This window comes from Aphidius gifuensis, linkage group LG5 (assembly GCF_014905175.1).
Source record: "Aphidius gifuensis isolate YNYX2018 linkage group LG5, ASM1490517v1, whole genome shotgun sequence".
NCBI classification, from domain to species: domain Eukaryota; kingdom Metazoa; phylum Arthropoda; class Insecta; order Hymenoptera; family Braconidae; genus Aphidius; species Aphidius gifuensis.
Window position 1 is genome coordinate 14,857,169 of NC_057792.1, and position 17,230 is coordinate 14,874,398.

At 27.9% G+C, this 17,230-nt stretch overlaps 6 protein-coding genes across 7 annotated transcripts; 2 read left to right on the forward strand and 4 right to left on the reverse strand.

The window, feature by feature from the left end:
* Positions 1–1,051: 1,051 nt before the first annotated feature.
* On the reverse strand, positions 1,052–3,066 carry LOC122857753 (AP-2 complex subunit sigma). Its single transcript, XM_044160095.1, has 4 exons — positions 2,723–3,066; positions 2,414–2,563; positions 2,160–2,333; positions 1,052–2,091 (listed from the first exon to the last, which is right to left on the reverse strand). Exons 1-4 carry the CDS (start codon positions 2,723–2,725, stop codon positions 1,990–1,992), a joined length of 429 nt encoding a protein of 142 aa, XP_044016030.1. The 5' UTR covers positions 2,726–3,066; the 3' UTR covers positions 1,052–1,989.
* Positions 3,067–3,149: 83 nt separating this feature from the next.
* On the forward strand, positions 3,150–5,965 carry LOC122857727 (general vesicular transport factor p115). Its single transcript, XM_044160060.1, has 4 exons — positions 3,150–3,363; positions 3,427–3,655; positions 3,717–5,794; positions 5,864–5,965. Exons 1-4 carry the CDS (start codon positions 3,286–3,288, stop codon positions 5,921–5,923), a joined length of 2,445 nt encoding a protein of 814 aa, XP_044015995.1. The 5' UTR covers positions 3,150–3,285; the 3' UTR covers positions 5,924–5,965.
* LOC122857730 (NADH-ubiquinone oxidoreductase 75 kDa subunit, mitochondrial) lies at positions 5,951–9,244 on the reverse strand. 2 transcript variants are annotated; one of them, XM_044160066.1, is made up of 5 exons: positions 9,105–9,244; positions 8,770–9,016; positions 7,088–8,443; positions 6,843–7,025; positions 5,951–6,776 (listed from the first exon to the last, which is right to left on the reverse strand). In XM_044160066.1, the coding sequence occupies exons 3-5, from the start codon at positions 8,438–8,440 to the stop codon at positions 6,126–6,128; spliced, it is 2,187 nt and encodes a 728-aa protein (XP_044016001.1). In that variant the 5' UTR covers positions 8,441–8,443; positions 8,770–9,016; positions 9,105–9,244; the 3' UTR covers positions 5,951–6,125. The 2 variants fall into 2 exon arrangements, with proteins under 2 accessions (XP_044016001.1, XP_044016002.1); XM_044160067.1 differs by lacking the exon at positions 9,105–9,244 and having other exon boundaries at positions 8,581–8,789.
* A 43-nt stretch (positions 9,245–9,287) lies between these two features.
* LOC122857726 (ribonuclease 3) lies at positions 9,288–13,703 on the forward strand. Its single transcript, XM_044160058.1, has 2 exons — positions 9,288–10,310; positions 10,376–13,703. Exons 1-2 carry the CDS (start codon positions 9,478–9,480, stop codon positions 13,638–13,640), a joined length of 4,098 nt encoding a protein of 1,365 aa, XP_044015993.1. The 5' UTR covers positions 9,288–9,477; the 3' UTR covers positions 13,641–13,703.
* On the reverse strand, positions 13,663–15,319 carry LOC122857745 (mitochondrial mRNA pseudouridine synthase Trub2). The gene is made up of 4 exons (XM_044160087.1): positions 14,768–15,319; positions 14,298–14,706; positions 14,083–14,219; positions 13,663–14,012 (listed from the first exon to the last, which is right to left on the reverse strand). The coding sequence occupies exons 1-4, from the start codon at positions 14,922–14,924 to the stop codon at positions 13,711–13,713; spliced, it is 1,005 nt and encodes a 334-aa protein (XP_044016022.1). The 5' UTR covers positions 14,925–15,319; the 3' UTR covers positions 13,663–13,710.
* Positions 15,320–15,365: 46 nt separating this feature from the next.
* Positions 15,366–17,041, reverse strand: LOC122857740. Its single transcript, XM_044160081.1, has 2 exons — positions 16,512–17,041; positions 15,366–16,450 (listed from the first exon to the last, which is right to left on the reverse strand). Exons 1-2 carry the CDS (start codon positions 16,783–16,785, stop codon positions 15,528–15,530), a joined length of 1,197 nt encoding a protein of 398 aa, XP_044016016.1. The 5' UTR covers positions 16,786–17,041; the 3' UTR covers positions 15,366–15,527.
* Between the last annotated feature and the right edge of the window lie 189 nt (positions 17,042–17,230).

Genomic DNA, 17,230 nt, shown 5'->3' on the forward strand with positions numbered 1-17,230 from the left:
TTTTTGCAAATAAATTTTCTATAAATCCTGCAGGTTTTAAAAATTGGAAAAAAATAAAATTATAAATCATTCTCTAGTTACTAATATAGTGTTTAAAAATAAAATATTAATTATCAATTTTCTATAAATTTTTTCTTGATAAAGTTTGTCTGATAAAAAATGCGCAAAACGAAACCCTAATAATGTTTGTAAATAAAATTCAATTGTAGTGTGACTAGTGCGGTTTGTACATTTCAAAATGCCGACAATTTTGTTTTTTTATTTTTTTGACAACTATTTGCTTTAGCATGTGTCACTATTTGTACATATTTTTTGAGTCCAGATGAGAGGATACTGAAATGTCGTTTATGATCATATAGTCTTTTCTTTTTTGTCGCTCCTGCATAGAGCAATATGCCTGATGTCTGTCAGGTTTTAGAGACACTCTTAATTACGGGATCCGCCTTCATGACAATCTTACCCCATTTATTTTTTACTTGTCTGCATTTCCTCTTCTTTGTATTATTGCCGCCGACGCACGTGGCTTTTTTGATGAATTTTTTCTTGTTTCGAACTCAGATTTTTTCAATTAGTATTCTATTGCACGTCTAATTAATATTTATTAAAAAAAAGTTTTTTTCTATAGAATTTTTATTCAAGTAAAATATACATATCATTTCATAATTTTCAAATATTATATAAAATAATATGTATATTTTACTTAAATAAAAACTAAATTTACTGATAAATAGAAACGTTAATTTTGTTATTGTATAATTAAGATTTAAACTTCTATTTCTATTTGAATTTAATCTAACGATCATAAATATCCTCGTACGTCACATATTCTAAATAATTCATTGAACTTGGGTCATGATGACGACGTGTGATCATCAACAATGAGACTAGTGTGATTACGACACTGACTCGTATATATAAGTTTAGGTCTCCAAACGAAACCGTATTTTTCATATTTTATATTTTTGTGCCTCATGCAAGTTTTAAGAATTATTTTAGTTGTAATCTTTATATTGTATATTTATTAAATTTGCCATTATCACACTGAGAGAATTTTGAAAATACCGATAAAATTCCGGTGAATATTCGGGGAACCCCAAAACCTTGACTCGCGTGAAATTACCGGGGTACTCCGGAGAATATTTTTCGTGTTTTTCCCACCGTTTGTTTTTTCGTTTTTTAAATTTTCTGACAATATTATGTAATCGTTGCTTAAAATTATTTCTAGTTAAATAAATTTATAAAAAAAAATCGCCATGTAATTTTTTTAAAATTACTAATAAAATTAATTAAAAATTTGACAAGCTTTTCAACCAAAGACATCATTAGTTAATTAAAAAATGAAAATTACTAATCATAAAATGTATATTAAAAAAATGGAATTAAAATATAGTCTTATATAAATGTTACAAGTTGAATATTCGAGGCGTATCGAAGCGAAGCGATGCGCGATATATGTTACAGGGGTCGTCGCAACTACAAGCATTGATATTTTTTTCTTGTGATAATCATTGTTACGATAACCCTTTGATAACCTAGCAGAACCTTCTACTCCCCACAATTTTTGATTAAACATATTATTATTATATTATATAATCAAATATATATATTTTATCAATAATTTTTTCTTGTAAAATTCTTCTGTACCAACACTGTGGTTCCCCCACAAAAATGCGAATATAAAAAAAAAAAAAATTATAGACATTGAATATTTTAAATGAATATATTCACGTTTATTTTAAATTAATTTAAATAAATACTCGACAATAACGAGTCTATTGAGTAATATATATAATATACAGTATATTAAAAAAAAAAAAAGAAAAAAAAATCAGAAAATTACATAAAAATTTGTATCATTTATTGAAGATGACTCGAAGGTTTTGATAAATTGTCAATATTTTCTTCTTCTAATATTTCATCTATCATACTTGAAGAGATTAATAATAATGCTGGAATGAAAATTAATAACAATAATAATAGTAGTAGAAACTACTCTAATGAATTAAGCATCAACAATTGTTTTAAAACTTTAGTTTGACTGGTTTCTCTAATTTCACCAGCCAAAAACATCTCATCAACGACAGTATAAACCTAAAAATAATCATTGAAATAATTGTTAATAAAAACAAGAAAAAAACCATTTATTATAAATAAATTACCTTGTAAAAATTAAAGACTAGATCAAGTTCACAAACATTGTGAAAATATTCATTCAAAACTTCAACAAAATTGTGTATTGCTTCGAGATAACAAAGATTGTTGTCATTGACATCAACACAAATGCAAAAGTATAAACCTGCATAGCGTCTGTATACAATTTTAAAGTTTCTAAACTGTAAATTAAAATAAATATATAAAGATAAATTGATCAATATAGATATGTAATTGTTTTAAGTAATTGTTTTAAATTTACCTCAACAAAATTTGTATGTTTTGCATCTCTGACAGTAACAACAGCATGAACTTCTTCAATCAATTTTTGTTTTTCATCATCATCAAAATTCATGTACCACTTAGCAAGTCTAGTTTTGCCAGCACGATTTTGAATAAGAATAAATCGAATCTATTTAAAACAAAATTAATACAACAATTATTATCACAAATATTGACAAATTATTTATGTCATATGTCTAATAAACAATGGAAAAAAAAAACTATCAATTTTACACTTAAACGTCAAGTTTATTCTTTCAGAACTTGTAGAATTAATTAAGATACTTGCCATTATTTATTATATATTATTTGGTTTTTTATTTAATTAATAATTAGTAATTTTTTCTATCAAAAATAAAAGTGACAAAAAGGAGATTTACGCCCTCAAATTTGTTGTATGTAGATCAATGTAGATACTTTAAATGTACAGTACTGTTACTTCATATCAATACAACGTACTTGAAATTTCCACGTTCGATACAGTAATAAAATTAATACAATATAAAATGATATAAATATTTTATATTATGAAAAATTCCGGAGTGAAAATTTGTTAGTTTGCTCCAATTTTCTCACTGACAACTGTGACAACTGACAAGTGAAAAATAAACTGAAAAATGTCATGTAAGATACAGTATATTTTACATGGTATCTTACCATCTTGAAATTGTTGGATCTCATATGATGTACACAAACCTTTACATATTCATTTGTAAACAAACAATGGCTGCTATTATTTATTTCAATATGTCAGCCTTGTGACGTGTATGTTTTTTTTTTTCTAACTTTCTACTATATGACATCGCCATAATATTATTATTGACAAATTAAAATTATAAAAATATAATTAAAATGGAATATTTTAAAAGTGGTTTAAAGTCTGTACTTGGTGCTCCAGAACCAGGAAGTCAGCCAACCGGTGCCGATACAGTGAGATTAAAAATAAAATAAAATAACATCTTCAATGAAATAAAATATATTTTTTATTGAAAGGTTGAACGTCTTGTTGATCGACTTCAATCATCAAGTCTTTTAGATGATCGTCGTGATGCTTGTCGAGCTCTTAAAGCTCTTTCAAGAACCTACCGACTGGAGGTTGGTGCTCAGGGTATGGATTCATTTCGTCAAGTTTTAGAAATGGATAGAGCAGATGGTGAAATAATTGGACTAGCTCTAGATACACTATGTAACATAACTAATCCAGAAATATTTGATGATGAAGGTAAGCATTTCAAATAATTATTTAATATAAAAAAATGATAGTAATGATGATTATATTGCAGCTGATACACATGGTCCCATCTCAAAAATTGGTGAACAGTTTACAGAAATATTTATAAAACAATCAGACAGTGTTGGTCTTGTTTTAGCATCACTTGAAGATTTCGATTTTCGTGTAAGATGGCCAGCACTTAAATTACTCTCAAATTTATTATTTAATCGACCCAAGGACATACAGGAAATAATTTTAATAAGTCCAATGGGTGTGTCAAAATTAATGGATTTATTAAGTGATACAAGAGAAGTCATTAGAAATGATGCTTTACTTTTACTTATACAATTGACAAAAGGAAATGCAAATATACAAAAAATTGTTGCATTTGAAAATGCATTTGATAGAATATTTGATGTTATTATTCAAGAAGGTGGAGCTGAGGGTGGAATTATTGTTGAAGATTGTCTTTTATTAATGTTAAATTTATTAAAAGGCAATGTTAGCAATCAAAATTTTTTTAAAGAAGGTAGTTATATTCAACGATTAACACCAATGTTTCAGCTACCACCAGATTTAGAAGAAAATGGTTGGAGTCCTCAAAAAGTTGCAAATGTACATTGTATGGTACAAGTTATACGTGCATTAGTTGCACCAAGTTGTTCAGCACAAATTGTATCATCATGTCAAAAAATAATGAAAGCATGTAATTTATTACAATCACTTTGTGATATTCTTATGGCAAGTGGTGTACCAGCTGATGTATTAACAGAAACAATAAATGCTGTTGCTGAAGTTATAAGAGGTAATACTGTTAATCAAGAATTATTAGCAAATGTTATGGCACCAAGTAGTCCACCAAGACCAGCAATTGTTGTACTTTTAATGTCAATGGTTAATGAAAAACAACCATTTCATCTTAGATGTGCTGTTTTATATTGTTTTCAATGTTTTTTATATAAAAATGAAGAAGGACAAATACAAATGGTACAAACTTTATTACCACAAAGTAATGAAGCACCATCATTGACAACTGGACAATTATTATGTGGTGGTTTATTTTCATCAGATACATTATCAAATTGGTTATCATCAGTTGCATTATCACATGCACTTATTGATGATAATAGAATGCAAAAAGAACAACTTTTACGTGTTTTATTGGCAACAAATATTGGAAAACCACCAGTAACATTAATGCAACAATGTGTTATGCTACTTCAACAAGGTAATAAATCACAAAGTAAACTTGGTTTACTTATTTTACTTTGTAGATGGACAGCATATTGTCCAATGGCAGTTAAAGCATTTGTTAGTATTGATTCATCAATAACATATTTAACAGCTTTACTATCAGCTCATGATAATAATGATGATTTAAATGAAATATTAATACAAAGTATGTGTGCATTTTTAATTGGTATTTGTGTACATTTTAATGATAATCAAGTTGATAATTATACTAAAGATAAATTATGTAATTTAATTGAAAATAGAATTGGCATTGAACGTTTTCAAGATGCAATTTGTGGTATTACTAGACATGAAATATATTCACGTACGTTGAAACATCCACAACCATCAGTTAAAGTACCAGATGATTTATTACTTGATCATGAATTTTGTCGTTTATTAAAAACACTTGAAGCAACAATAACTGACAGTGTCATGAAAGGAAGTCAAATTGAAACAAATAATTCCGATGAAACAAATAATAGTACAGCACTTTTACAACAATATAAAGATTTAATACGTCAACAAGATATGGAAATAAAACAATTGAAAAAAATTAATGATGACATTATTGATGATAAAATGAAATTTGAAAGTAAAATTAATGAATTACAATTGGAAATTTGTCATCTTAGAGATCAAAATATTGTTTTACGTGCTGCTCAAACAAATTTAAATGATGATAATATTGAAAAACAAAATAATAATGATGATCTTGTTAAAAATTTAAATGATAAAATTAATGAGCTAACAAGTCAGCTAAATAATTCTACTATTAATGAAAAATTATTGAATGATAAATGTAGTGAACTTGATAAATTAAAGAAAGATCAAGATGATCTTTTGGAATTGTTGGCTGATCAGGATAAAAAAATTCACGAATATAAAACAAAGTTAGCTTTACTTGGTGAAAAGGTAAGTCTTGTTATAAATTTAAAAATTTTAAATAAATTAAATAAATAATAATAATTAATTTTTTTCAAGATCGAGTCAGACGAGAGTTCAGGTGAATTGGATGAACAATTGGATTCTAGCAAAGATTAATATAATAAAAGATTTATAAATAAAAAATTAAAATATTAATTTCAAGAGTTTTATTTACTAATAATATTAAACGACTAACTATATAGATGTCAGTTATATTTACTGACTATTGTTTTAAAATTATCGACAACAAAATTCTTTTTAACTATACATAATTTTATTTAAAGAAAAAAAAAAAAAAGGGTTTATAAATATATTTCAATTAAGCCTGAGCAGTTTGTTGTTTGACAACAGCCTGTATGCACTTGGCCATTGTTGGTGATGCTCTTGATATAACATCAGTCATAAAGAATTGATCAAGTGTTTTTTGTTTAATATCAACTGGATCTTGTAGAAAAGTACCACCAGTTTTCTTTGATAACTCAAGTGCTTGAGCAAAGAAATTTGCTGGTTCAACTTCACCATATCTAACCAAGTGTGGTGCAACTTCTTCAAGTCTAGCACGTACATCTTGTATCGTGTCATATGGTAATTCAACACCAGAAAATTCAGCCAATGCACGTATTATTTTCCAGTCTGGTCTTGCTAATCCAGGTGGTGTTATTGCTGCTCCAGTTTGTTGTGCTCTACCTTCTGTATTTGAATACGTACCAGTTTTTTCAGTATATGCTGCACCAGCAAGTACAACATCAGCAATTGTTGCACCATTATCACCATGACTACCAATATAAATAATAAATGTATTTGGATAATCTTCTTTTTTTATATTTGCATCATCAGCACCAAGGAGAAATAGTACTTTTGGTTGTTGAGTTTTTATACATTCCAGGGTATTGCAGTAGCCAAGATCAAGTGCAGCAACTTGTGATGCATTTGTGTGCAACACATTCAATACTTTCCAATCAGCTGGAGTCTATGATTATTTTTAAATAAATATTGGTCAATAGAGCAAATAAAGTAAAATTAAAAGTTAACTTACTTTCGCGTTATCTCCAAGAGTTTTTGCCAATTCTTGAGTTGCTGATAAAATTTTAGCCCCATCTTTTCTTGTTAATTGATCAGCACCCAAAATAATCATTGGTTTTTTAGCATTTTTCAGTGCTGAGCTAAATACTTGTCCATTTTTAAGTTGATCAATAATACTTGGTGATTCTCCCAAATGCTAAAAAAAATAAATAAAAAAGTATTATGATAATAATTTTTTAATTTTAATCAATCAATTACCTCGTAGTCATAAGTGAGATCAACTTTTGGTCCAATCAATGCAATATTTTGTTCACCATGAAGATATCCTTTTCTCAATCTAGTATTTACAAGTGGTGCTTCATATCTTGGATTAGTACCAATGAGAATAACAACATCAGCTTCTTCAACATTTTGTATTTTATTATTTAATAAATAGTTACTTCTAAAATCAATGCCTGATCCTTCATTTGGAAACTTTTGTTCAGTTGACAGTGTTTCACCACCCAATTTATTAAGTAAATCTTTCATAGTTATAAGAGCCTCAGCATCTGCAAGTTTACCAGCAATAACAGCACTTTTACCAGATGGTACATTATGAAGAGCACGAGCAGCAGCAAGAAGTGCATCTTCCCATTCAACATTTGTTAATTTATCATTAATTCTAATCATTGGTGTTATTAAACGTTGACGTTTTAAACCATCATATGCAAATCTAGCTTTGTCTGATATCCATTCTTCATTGACTTCTTCATTAACACGAGGTAAAACACGTAATACTTCACCAGTTCTACTTGATAAAACAATATTACTACCAACAGCATCAGAAATATCAATGCTATCTGTTCTTCTTGTTTCCCATGGTCTTGCAACAAATGCATATGGTTTACTTGTTAATGCTCCAACTGGACAAAGATCAATAATATTACCAGATAATTCAGATAAAAACATTTTTTCAACATATGTTCCAACTTGCATATCATTTCCACGTCCAGTTGTTCCAAGATCATCAATACCAGCAATTTCAGATGCAAATCTAATGCATCTTGTACAATGTATACAACGTGTCATTGTTGTTTTAACAAGTGGACCAATATCTTTATCTTCAACAGCACGTTTACCAGTAAATTCAATATCAGTAAAACGTGAACGATCACTACCAAATGCCATACTTTGATCTTGTAAATCACATTCACCACCTTGATCACATATTGGACAATCAAGTGGATGATTAACAAGTAAAAATTCCATAACACCTTCACGTGCTTTACGTGTTAAATCAGAATTTGTTTTAATACGCCAACCTTTCATAACAGGCATTGCACAAGCAGCAACTGGTTTCATTTGTTTTTCAATTTCAACAAGACACATACGACAATTACCAGCTACAGCTAAACGTTCATGATAACAAAATCTTGGTATTTCAATACCAATTTTAGCTGCTGCTTGTAGTACTGTTGTACCAGGTGGTACATGAACTGGTTTATCATCAATAAATACTTCAATTAAATCTTGATTAGCTTGTAATGTTTTTGCTGTTGTTTTTATACCAGCAATACCCAGTCTGCCATTTGACAGACTGGTTTGTCTCATCAACAATGTTAAACGCAGCATCTTCTGTTGAATTTTACAAATCATTTATTAATTTATTGGCCATCAATCAAACTGTACTTAATAAAATTTTATAATTGTTTATTTTTTTATGTTATATAATATGCATTAAATAATAATAAAACTGAATCACGATTGCTAACCTATTTTTGAGTATTTTTTAGATAAAAAGAAAAGATAAATTAATAAAATAATAAATATAAAATTTGTTAAGGTTTATTGATGGTATTGTTGAATTCAAAAATTACAAATAACTTTGACTTTTTCGAATAATTATAAAATCATAATTACATATTGTTATTTTTATTATGAATTTAACGAGTGGAATGTACCTTGTTTTTTATAAACCCAAGAAGATCAGACTCAATCAGACTGACCAGCAGAGTTGTAAAACTTGAACAGTAAACACAACTGTCAGTACAGCTGTTAATTAGCCGGTTATTTATTTTTTTGACGTTTATTAACCAGTAATAACTATAGTTGATTTTAAAGCTCAATTCTGTTAAATTCTAATATTTATATTAATAATAATTATTAATATTTATATTGATAGTATTTTATATTGTCAAAAATAAATACCTATAAAATAAATATAAATATAAAATATTCAAATTTAAATATTTAATTTTTGAATTTTCAAGTTTTTTTTTTTTATTATAGAATATACCTATAGATTATTCTATGGTAAATTTGAATATGCAATAAAATTTTATTGGAAATTATTGTATTAATTATAAAAAAAAAAATAATTTTTTGATTAATGAAAATTGCACAACATTATGTACGTGTTTACACCACTAAAGCCACTGACAACAATATGGACCCAACCTTTTTTACCAGTACTTTACTGACCTAGCACTATAGTGGATAAATAATACTATTTATCAACAAACAAAATAAATTTATAAGTTTATAGTTTCATAATATAAATATTAATTTATTTAAAAAATAAAACTATTAAAATTTTACCAGCAGGTTTATCCAAAGTATATTGTATTTGGAAAAATAATAAAAGTATTAAATTTATTTTGATAATTAACATGCTGCCAAATTCACAACAAGGAAATAATTACAACTGGAACAATGTGCAAAATGGTCAAGGATATTATTCAATGCATCAACTACCACTGCCACTACCAGATTTATCAAAACCACCACCAAATTTTACTGTTCCACCACCACCAATAAACGCTTTACCTCATCATCAAAATAAATCAACAGTTTATCAACATCCTCTTGGAGTATATCAGCCATCGCTACCACCACCATCAACATCACAACCAATACCAACGGTAACAGGAGTTTATCAGACAGAACCTTTTTATAATTATCCTCCTCCAGTTTATCAAAATCAGCAGCACACAAATCCATATGCCCAAGCTTATCCTCACCAAAATTTGAATAAAATAAATACATATGTGCCATCATCATCAACACAATCAAACTGGCAACAAAATTCAACAACAGCCACATGGCAAGCATCATCATCATCATCAGACAATAATACAACTGAATGGCGACAATTCTATAATCAGCAACAACAAAATGACAAACAAAATAATAGTTCAAACTGTTCTTGGTCCAAGTCCTTCTCACAAAATAATACACAAAGCAATAGGTCATCCAGTAATTATCAGAGTAATAATGACAATAATAAATCATATTATCGAGAAAAATCAGTACCTTCAGAAAATCATTATTCATCTTATCGATCATCAAGTAGCGTTGATCGAACACTCTCTAGTAGATCAAGAAAAAGATCAAGATCCAGAGAGTCATCACGAGATTCATCGTCAAAATATTCTTCTAGAAGTACAATTTCTAAGGAAAAAAAAGACTTAACAGAAAGAGAAATATTATTAGAAAAATACAGGTAAGTTTAAAAAATATAAAACAAAATTTTACAAATATCAAATAAAAAATAATTTAAATTTACAGAAAAAATTACTGTGCAACAAGTAAAGATATTGAACGAAAAATGGATGAACTTGGACCAGATGGTATACATGAATTTGAAAGAAAAGCATGGACACGAACAGCACCAGCTGATTTGTATTATACTCGAGATGATAAAAATACAAAAATAGTAAGAGGTACTAAAAAATTATGTAACTTATGTGATAAATTTAAAGATGTTTTATTGGATCGTGCATCAAGAGAACGTTTAAAGCATCCACACTATGAACCACCACTACGTAAAAATAGAGCAAGACTTTGTCGACATAAATCTGAGGTTTGTAATAACAGTAGCTCATCAGATAGTGATAGTTCCATGGATGAGGATGACAGAACAATGGAAGAATTAATGGCAAAAAAACAACATCCACAAAGGTTACATCCTGAAATGTGGTTTAATGATCCTGGTGAAATGAATGATGGTCCATTGTGTCGATGTAGTGCAAAATCACAACGTTCTGGTATTAGACATGGTATTTATGCTGGTGAAAGTGAAGTACATAGATGTGATCCAAATTCAAATAATGCTGATAAATTATATCACTATAGAATAACAATAAGTCCACCAACAAATTTTTTAACTAAAACACCAACAATCATAAAACATGATGAACATGAATTTATATTTGAAGGTTTTTCAATGTTATCACATTTTCCACTTGTTAAATTACCAACATGTAAAGTTATACGTTTTAATATTGAATATACAATATTATATATTGAAGAAAAATTACCAGAAAATTTTACAATATTAGAACTTGATTATTTTCAAGATTATTTATTCAAAGAAATACTTGAATTAATGGATTTTGATTTACACTCTGTTGATGATAAAAGTGGCTGTGGACAATTTCATTTTATGCCACGTTTTGTACGTGATTTGCCAGATAAAGGACAAGAAATATTATCAATGAATGAAGTATTGAATTATCTTCTTAAATCAAATACTTTATTAATTGATGCTGATGATTTGCCAAGTCTTATTGCTTTGCCTCAACACAAATGGCAAAATTATGCTGATGAAGTTAAAGGTATGGTTGTAACATATCCAGGCAAAAAACCTTGTAGTGTTCGTGTTGATCAATTGGATAGAAATCAAGGTGTACAACCACCTGGTGTTATTGCATATCCAGATATTGTACATTTTGGAATTCGTCCACCACAGCTTAGTTATGCTGGTAATGCTGATTATCAAAAAGCCTGGAGAGATTATGTTAAATTTCGTCATCTTCTTGCAAATATGCCAAAGCCATCTTTTGAAGATAAAAGAAAATTAGAAGCCAAAGAAAATAAATTGCAAGAATTACGAACACAAAGTAAAATGAAACGTGATGTTACTGTTGATGTAAGCTCTGAAGGTTTTTATCGTACTGGAATTATGTGTGATATTGTTCAACATGCAATGTTGATACCTGTACTTGTTTGTCATTTAAGATTTCATAAATCTCTTGATAATCTTGAAAAAAAATTAAAATATAAATTTAAAAATAGATATTTTCTTCAATTAGCACTTACACATCCAAGTTATCGTGAAAATTTTGGTACTAATCCAGATCATGCAAGAAATTCATTGACAAATTGTGGAATAAGTCAACCAGAATATGGTGATAGAAGAATTCATTATTTAAATACAAGAAAACGTGGTATAAATACTTTGATAAATATTATGTCAAGATTTGGAGCAAGACGAGAAACAGAATCATCAATTGCTCACAATGAACGATTGGAATTTCTTGGTGATGCTGTTGTTGAATTTTTAACATCAATACATCTTTTTCATATGTTTCCTGATCTTGAGGAGGGTGGCTTAGCAACATATAGAGCAGCAATTGTACAAAATCAACATCTTGCTGTTTTAGCAAAAAAATTAAATTTAGAAGAATACATGCTGTATGCTCATGGTAGTGATCTTTGTCATGATCTTGAATTACGTCATGCAATGGCAAATTGTTTTGAGGCATTAATGGGCTCACTATTTCTTGATGGTGGAATAAATGTTGCTGATAATGTTTTTGGTGAAACACTATTTAAGAAAGAAGCTGAATTATCATCAGTCTGGAAAAATTATCCAAAACATCCACTTCAAGAACAAGAACCACTTGGTGATAGACAATGGATTCCAAGCTTTGAATTGCTACAAAAATTAACAAAATTTGAAGAATCAATTGGAGTTGAATTTACTCATATAAGATTACTTGCTAGAGCATTCACTGATCGTAGTATTGGATATACAAATTTAACACTTGGATCAAATCAGCGATTAGAATTTCTTGGTGATACTGTTCTTCAACTTATTGTCTCGGAATATCTTTATAAATTTTTTCCTGAACATCATGAGGGTCATTTATCATTATTACGAAGTTCATTGGTTAACAATAAAACTCAAGCAGTTGTTTGTGATGATCTTGGTATGACACAATATGCACTCTATGGTAATCCAAAAGCTGAATTAAAAACAAAAGACAGAGCTGATTTGCTTGAGGCATTTTTAGGTGCACTTTATGTTGACAAAGGTCTAACTCATTGTCTTATTTTTTGTAATGTTTGTTTCTTTCCTCGATTGCAAGATTTTATTATGAATCAAGATTGGAATGATCCAAAAAGTAAACTTCAACAGTGTTGTCTAACACTAAGAACAATGGATGGTGGTGAACCAGATATACCTGTTTACAAAGTTATTGAATGCAAAGGACCAACAAATACTCGTGTATATACTGTTGCTGTTTATTTTCAAGGTAAACGACTTGCTAAAGCATCTGGACACAGTATTCAAGAAGCTGAAATGAATTCAGCAAAAGAAGCACTTGAAAAATCACAAGATTTATTTCCTCAACTTGATCATCAAAAACGTGTTATTGCTAAAAGTATGAAAATGCAACAGTGGCCAAGAACAAAACCAAAACAATATGAAAGAAGAAATTATGATGATGATCAAACAAAACAAAGAAGTCGTAGTTGTGATAAGTATAAAAATTATGATAGTAAATCACGTGATCGTTATGATAATTATGATAGTCGTAGAAGAAGTGAAAAACACAGTGAATCAACAATGAGTCTTGATTCTATTGATAAAACAAATCATAAACGTAAAAGATCAAGTGATAGAACATCTGACGAAGATGATAATTCAAGAAGATATCATGAAAAACGACCACGTAGACAATATTTTAATGATAAAAATATAAATAGTGATGACGATAATATTCCTGAACAATATAAAACATCAAATATCATGACAAATGTTTAATAAACATGATTAATATAATTATTTAAACTTTTAATTGTTTATTTACAAAATAAAAAAAAAATAACAGTATTTATTTTTGATTATTTAAAGATTCATTTGAGTTTTTTGGCTCTTGATTAAAATAATCACGTAATATTGGATCATCTTGTTTGAATATATGTCTGTGTCTTGCTAATGTACGTCTAGATCTTAATATACAATCAGATATATAAGGAAGAGTCCAATCACGCTTTATAAGTGCTGCATTTAGATTAAATACCCCGTACTGGAAACATTGCAGCTTAGTACATGTTGCTGTTGTTCTTGCTTCAATACCAAGAGCATGAATTATAGATTTAATAAATAAATCATCCTCGTTTATGCATACAATTTCTGTTGAAATAATTTATCATTAATTATTATTCATTTAAAAATATATAATTTTAGCTAACAACAAAATTACCTAGAGTAAATTCTGGAGGATTAAAATCAATACATTTTATTGAATAAACCATAGGAATTCTGTCATCGTCTGGTCTTATTGGTCCTTGAACAGCTAATTCATAAGCAGTCTGTGATTGAATATGAACACCAGATACTCTAAATAAATAAAATTAAAATTAATTAAGTATCTTTGAGCAATATATAGTTATACAACAATAAAAAATTTAAACTTACTCAAACATTTTTCTTTGATGAGATGATTGCATTGAAGCTGATATCATATCCAAGTGATGTCTCTTGACATGTTGGTAACTTGATTTTTCTAATATTTTACCATCAATAAAATAATTATCAGTTGCTTGTCCTAAAATTCCATGTACTTTAAAAAATCTCATTGGTTTTGATTCTTTAATTTTTTTAATCAATCCACAGCCTTTGTTAAGTCCTAAAAGTAGTATTCCTGACATATCAGTTGACATATCATGTGCTTCTTTAATTCGAAAGTCTTCAGGTTGATAACGAGGACCAACAACCAGGGGATGATCAGCATAACTTTGCTCAACATTAACTGTTAATTTTGAATCTGTTTCACCTTCAATACGTACAAAGTTTTCTGGTGGACGTACTTCAAGTTCAGTCATGTCTAAAAATTAATTTGTTAGTAATATATCATCATTGTTGTTTTTGGTTGTTTTGAAATTTACCTCTACAGATATTCCTGAGTATTTTTTGTTTAGTTTTAATTCTTGATTCACCAGCTGGTTTATAAACACAAAATACACCATTTAAACCTTTAAATACTTCTTCAGCATTTGATGTTTTTTTTATTATGTAGTTAGATAATTTTATTACAGTAGACATATTTTACTTGAGTGTTTTTTAATGATATTAATATTTTTATGACTTGTCAAATTTAATTTCAATTTTAAATATTATTGTTTTTAATAAAACTTTTTTGTTCTTCCTAAAACAAAATATAATTTTTTACAGATTTAAATTAGGGAGTAAAGAGATCCTTGTAATAAATAAATGTATTTTTTTATTTTTTACAAATTAACACATGGTATTTATTTATATACATACACTAGTACATATTACATATGTACACACACCGATATATGCACACATAGAAAATTGGCAGCACTAGGTAGGTTGAATTTTCGATTAAGGACTATTGCTTAACATACCTTAAATAGTTGTTTAATTTTTTCTAGACTTTTAATAGAAAATATATTATTTTACACAAGATGAATCCATAAAAGGTAATAATAACTAATAAAAATAAAAATATCAATCCAAAAATTTAATATTCATTCAATTATATATATTTATACTTTTTATAGATAATAAAAAACAAAACTAAAATTAAAAAAAACACATAATATTTAAGTGAAAATTTTGTAACGTTAAACATAAATTAGTAAAACTGTACATTTTTTAAATCTTTTAAAATTATGCTTCTATTTATTTATCCTTATCCTTGTCAGAGTCATCATCATCATCTGAACTTGTATTTAAATTTAAAATAGCTGATATAACAATAGTAATATTATCAACAATTGATGCAAGTCTTGTTGGTATTTTTGTTTCAAAAACTCTAAATATTTGTTTTTTTTTATTAAAACGATGAACTTGTTTACTACCAATGTCTTTTAAACATTCAGCTAATACATTAATCATATTAGAAATAACTTGTTGACATCTGTGTGCTGAATACTCTTTAAACATAACAGATAAAAAACTATATGATAAATCTTGTTTTAACCAAATACTTGTCATGATAATTCTATCTCTTGTATTCATTCGGCTACTTGTCTGTTCAAATTTATAATCATTTGATGTTTTAACAATTTTTGCAATTTTATTGAGCACAGCAAATGATTCAATACCAGTTGCTACTTTCAACTCACTATCACTGGTGATGAATCTTGTAAATTTTGGTACAATGTCATCAGTATTTACTTGCATTTGAGCATCTTTTACAGATTTTGGTGGAACAACAGTTGGCGTTATAAATGATGGAGAAATTGCAAAATAAATTTGATTCAATGGAGGAATTACAGGAATATTTTCAACAGTTTTAGATGATTCTTCAGTTGTTTCAATGTCGGTTAATTTTATCAATGATGGATCTTCTTTATTTTTATCTGTTAAAAGTATTTCTGTCTTGACATCAATAACATCTTCATTCTCACAACTAATATCATGTTCTTCTGGTACAATCATTTCTTCATCTTCTTCTAAATTTTCATCATTTTCTTCCTCTGATTGATCAGAGCGTGTCTTATTCATTTTACCAATTTCACAATTTTTCAATGCCTCTTGATTAATTAAATTATGTTTAGGTATTGCTGTTTTTTTTAAATGTCTTCGAGTTGTATGAACATCTGCAAATGAAATAATAAAATATAATAGCTGTTATTACAATTGTTAATTATATTTTTTTACCTGGTAGTATGTAATCATCTCTTGAAAAATGTAATGAACAAATTCTTGTTGAACGAGTTACTTGTTTTAATTTACAAGCTTCTTTCCATGCTTTACATCTATCAACTTTTTCTACACGACCAAATGAATTAATAACACTGACAAATGATTCATTTTCTTTTGGAAAAGTATGATAACGTAAATTTAAATTTTTATCTGAACGTGAACGACAGATTTCTATACAACAACGTTGTCTGCTTGATGAACGACGAGCAGCAAATATTCCAAATTCCATTATTTTTATTTATTTTCTTTTAATTCATGTTAGAAATATTTGTTATTAAACTAATGTAAATAAAGTCTACATTACAGTCATTGACATTTGACAATTGACAGTCACTAGGCATAAGCAGTAATTGTTTTAATTTTAATGTTGTACAATTCGATATTTCTTGCCATTTCTTACATACTTGATACAACTTGATACCAGACAAGAAATACATTACTACATTAGTAGTTGCATATGTAAAGTACTTGTATTATACCCAAAATTTAGCAACAAAAACAGCTGGGATTAGATCAATATTTATCCGTATTTTTCCCGTAATTATTCGGTTGTTTTTAAAAATTGATCGAGTTGAAAAAAATAATCAGAGAAAAAACTTTTTATTAGCAATTAAATATTAAAAGTGAAGAGTCTGTTTTTTCTATAAGTGCATAAACAAATTAAATTTATTGAC

Coding starts and splice junctions, on each gene's coding strand:
- LOC122857740 (XM_044160081.1), bottom strand. CDS start 16,785: ATGGAATTTGGAATATTTGCTGCTCGTCGTTCATCAAGCAGACAACGT. Junction 16,451..16,511: donor AGATGATTACATACTACCAG/GTAAAAAAATAT, acceptor TTTCATTTGCAG/ATGTTCATACAACTCGAAGA.
- LOC122857730 (XM_044160066.1), bottom strand. CDS start 8,440: ATGCTGCGTTTAACATTGTTGATGAGACAAACCAGTCTGTCAAATGGC. Junction 7,026..7,087: donor ATCTCACTTATGACTACGAG/GTAATTGATTGA, acceptor TATTTTTTTTAG/CATTTGGGAGAATCACCAAG. Junction 6,777..6,842: donor CTCTTGGAGATAACGCGAAA/GTAAGTTAACTT, acceptor AAATAATCATAG/ACTCCAGCTGATTGGAAAGT.
- LOC122857726 (XM_044160058.1), top strand. CDS start 9,478: ATGCTGCCAAATTCACAACAAGGAAATAATTACAACTGGAACAATGTG. Junction 10,311..10,375: donor ATATTATTAGAAAAATACAG/GTAAGTTTAAAA, acceptor TTAAATTTACAG/AAAAAATTACTGTGCAACAA.
- LOC122857745 (XM_044160087.1), bottom strand. CDS start 14,924: ATGTCTACTGTAATAAAATTATCTAACTACATAATAAAAAAAACATCA. Junction 14,220..14,297: donor CATCAAAGAAAAATGTTTGA/GTAAGTTTAAAT, acceptor TTATTTATTTAG/AGTATCTGGTGTTCATATTC. Junction 14,013..14,082: donor TCCTCCAGAATTTACTCTAG/GTAATTTTGTTG, acceptor TTATTTCAACAG/AAATTGTATGCATAAACGAG.
- LOC122857727 (XM_044160060.1), top strand. CDS start 3,286: ATGGAATATTTTAAAAGTGGTTTAAAGTCTGTACTTGGTGCTCCAGAA. Junction 3,364..3,426: donor AGCCAACCGGTGCCGATACA/GTGAGATTAAAA, acceptor TTTTATTGAAAG/GTTGAACGTCTTGTTGATCG. Junction 5,795..5,863: donor TAGCTTTACTTGGTGAAAAG/GTAAGTCTTGTT, acceptor ATTTTTTTCAAG/ATCGAGTCAGACGAGAGTTC.
- LOC122857753 (XM_044160095.1), bottom strand. Junction 2,334..2,413: donor AACATACAAATTTTGTTGAG/GTAAATTTAAAA, acceptor TTTAATTTACAG/TTTAGAAACTTTAAAATTGT. Junction 2,092..2,159: donor TAGTCTTTAATTTTTACAAG/GTAATTTATTTA, acceptor GATTATTTTTAG/GTTTATACTGTCGTTGATGA.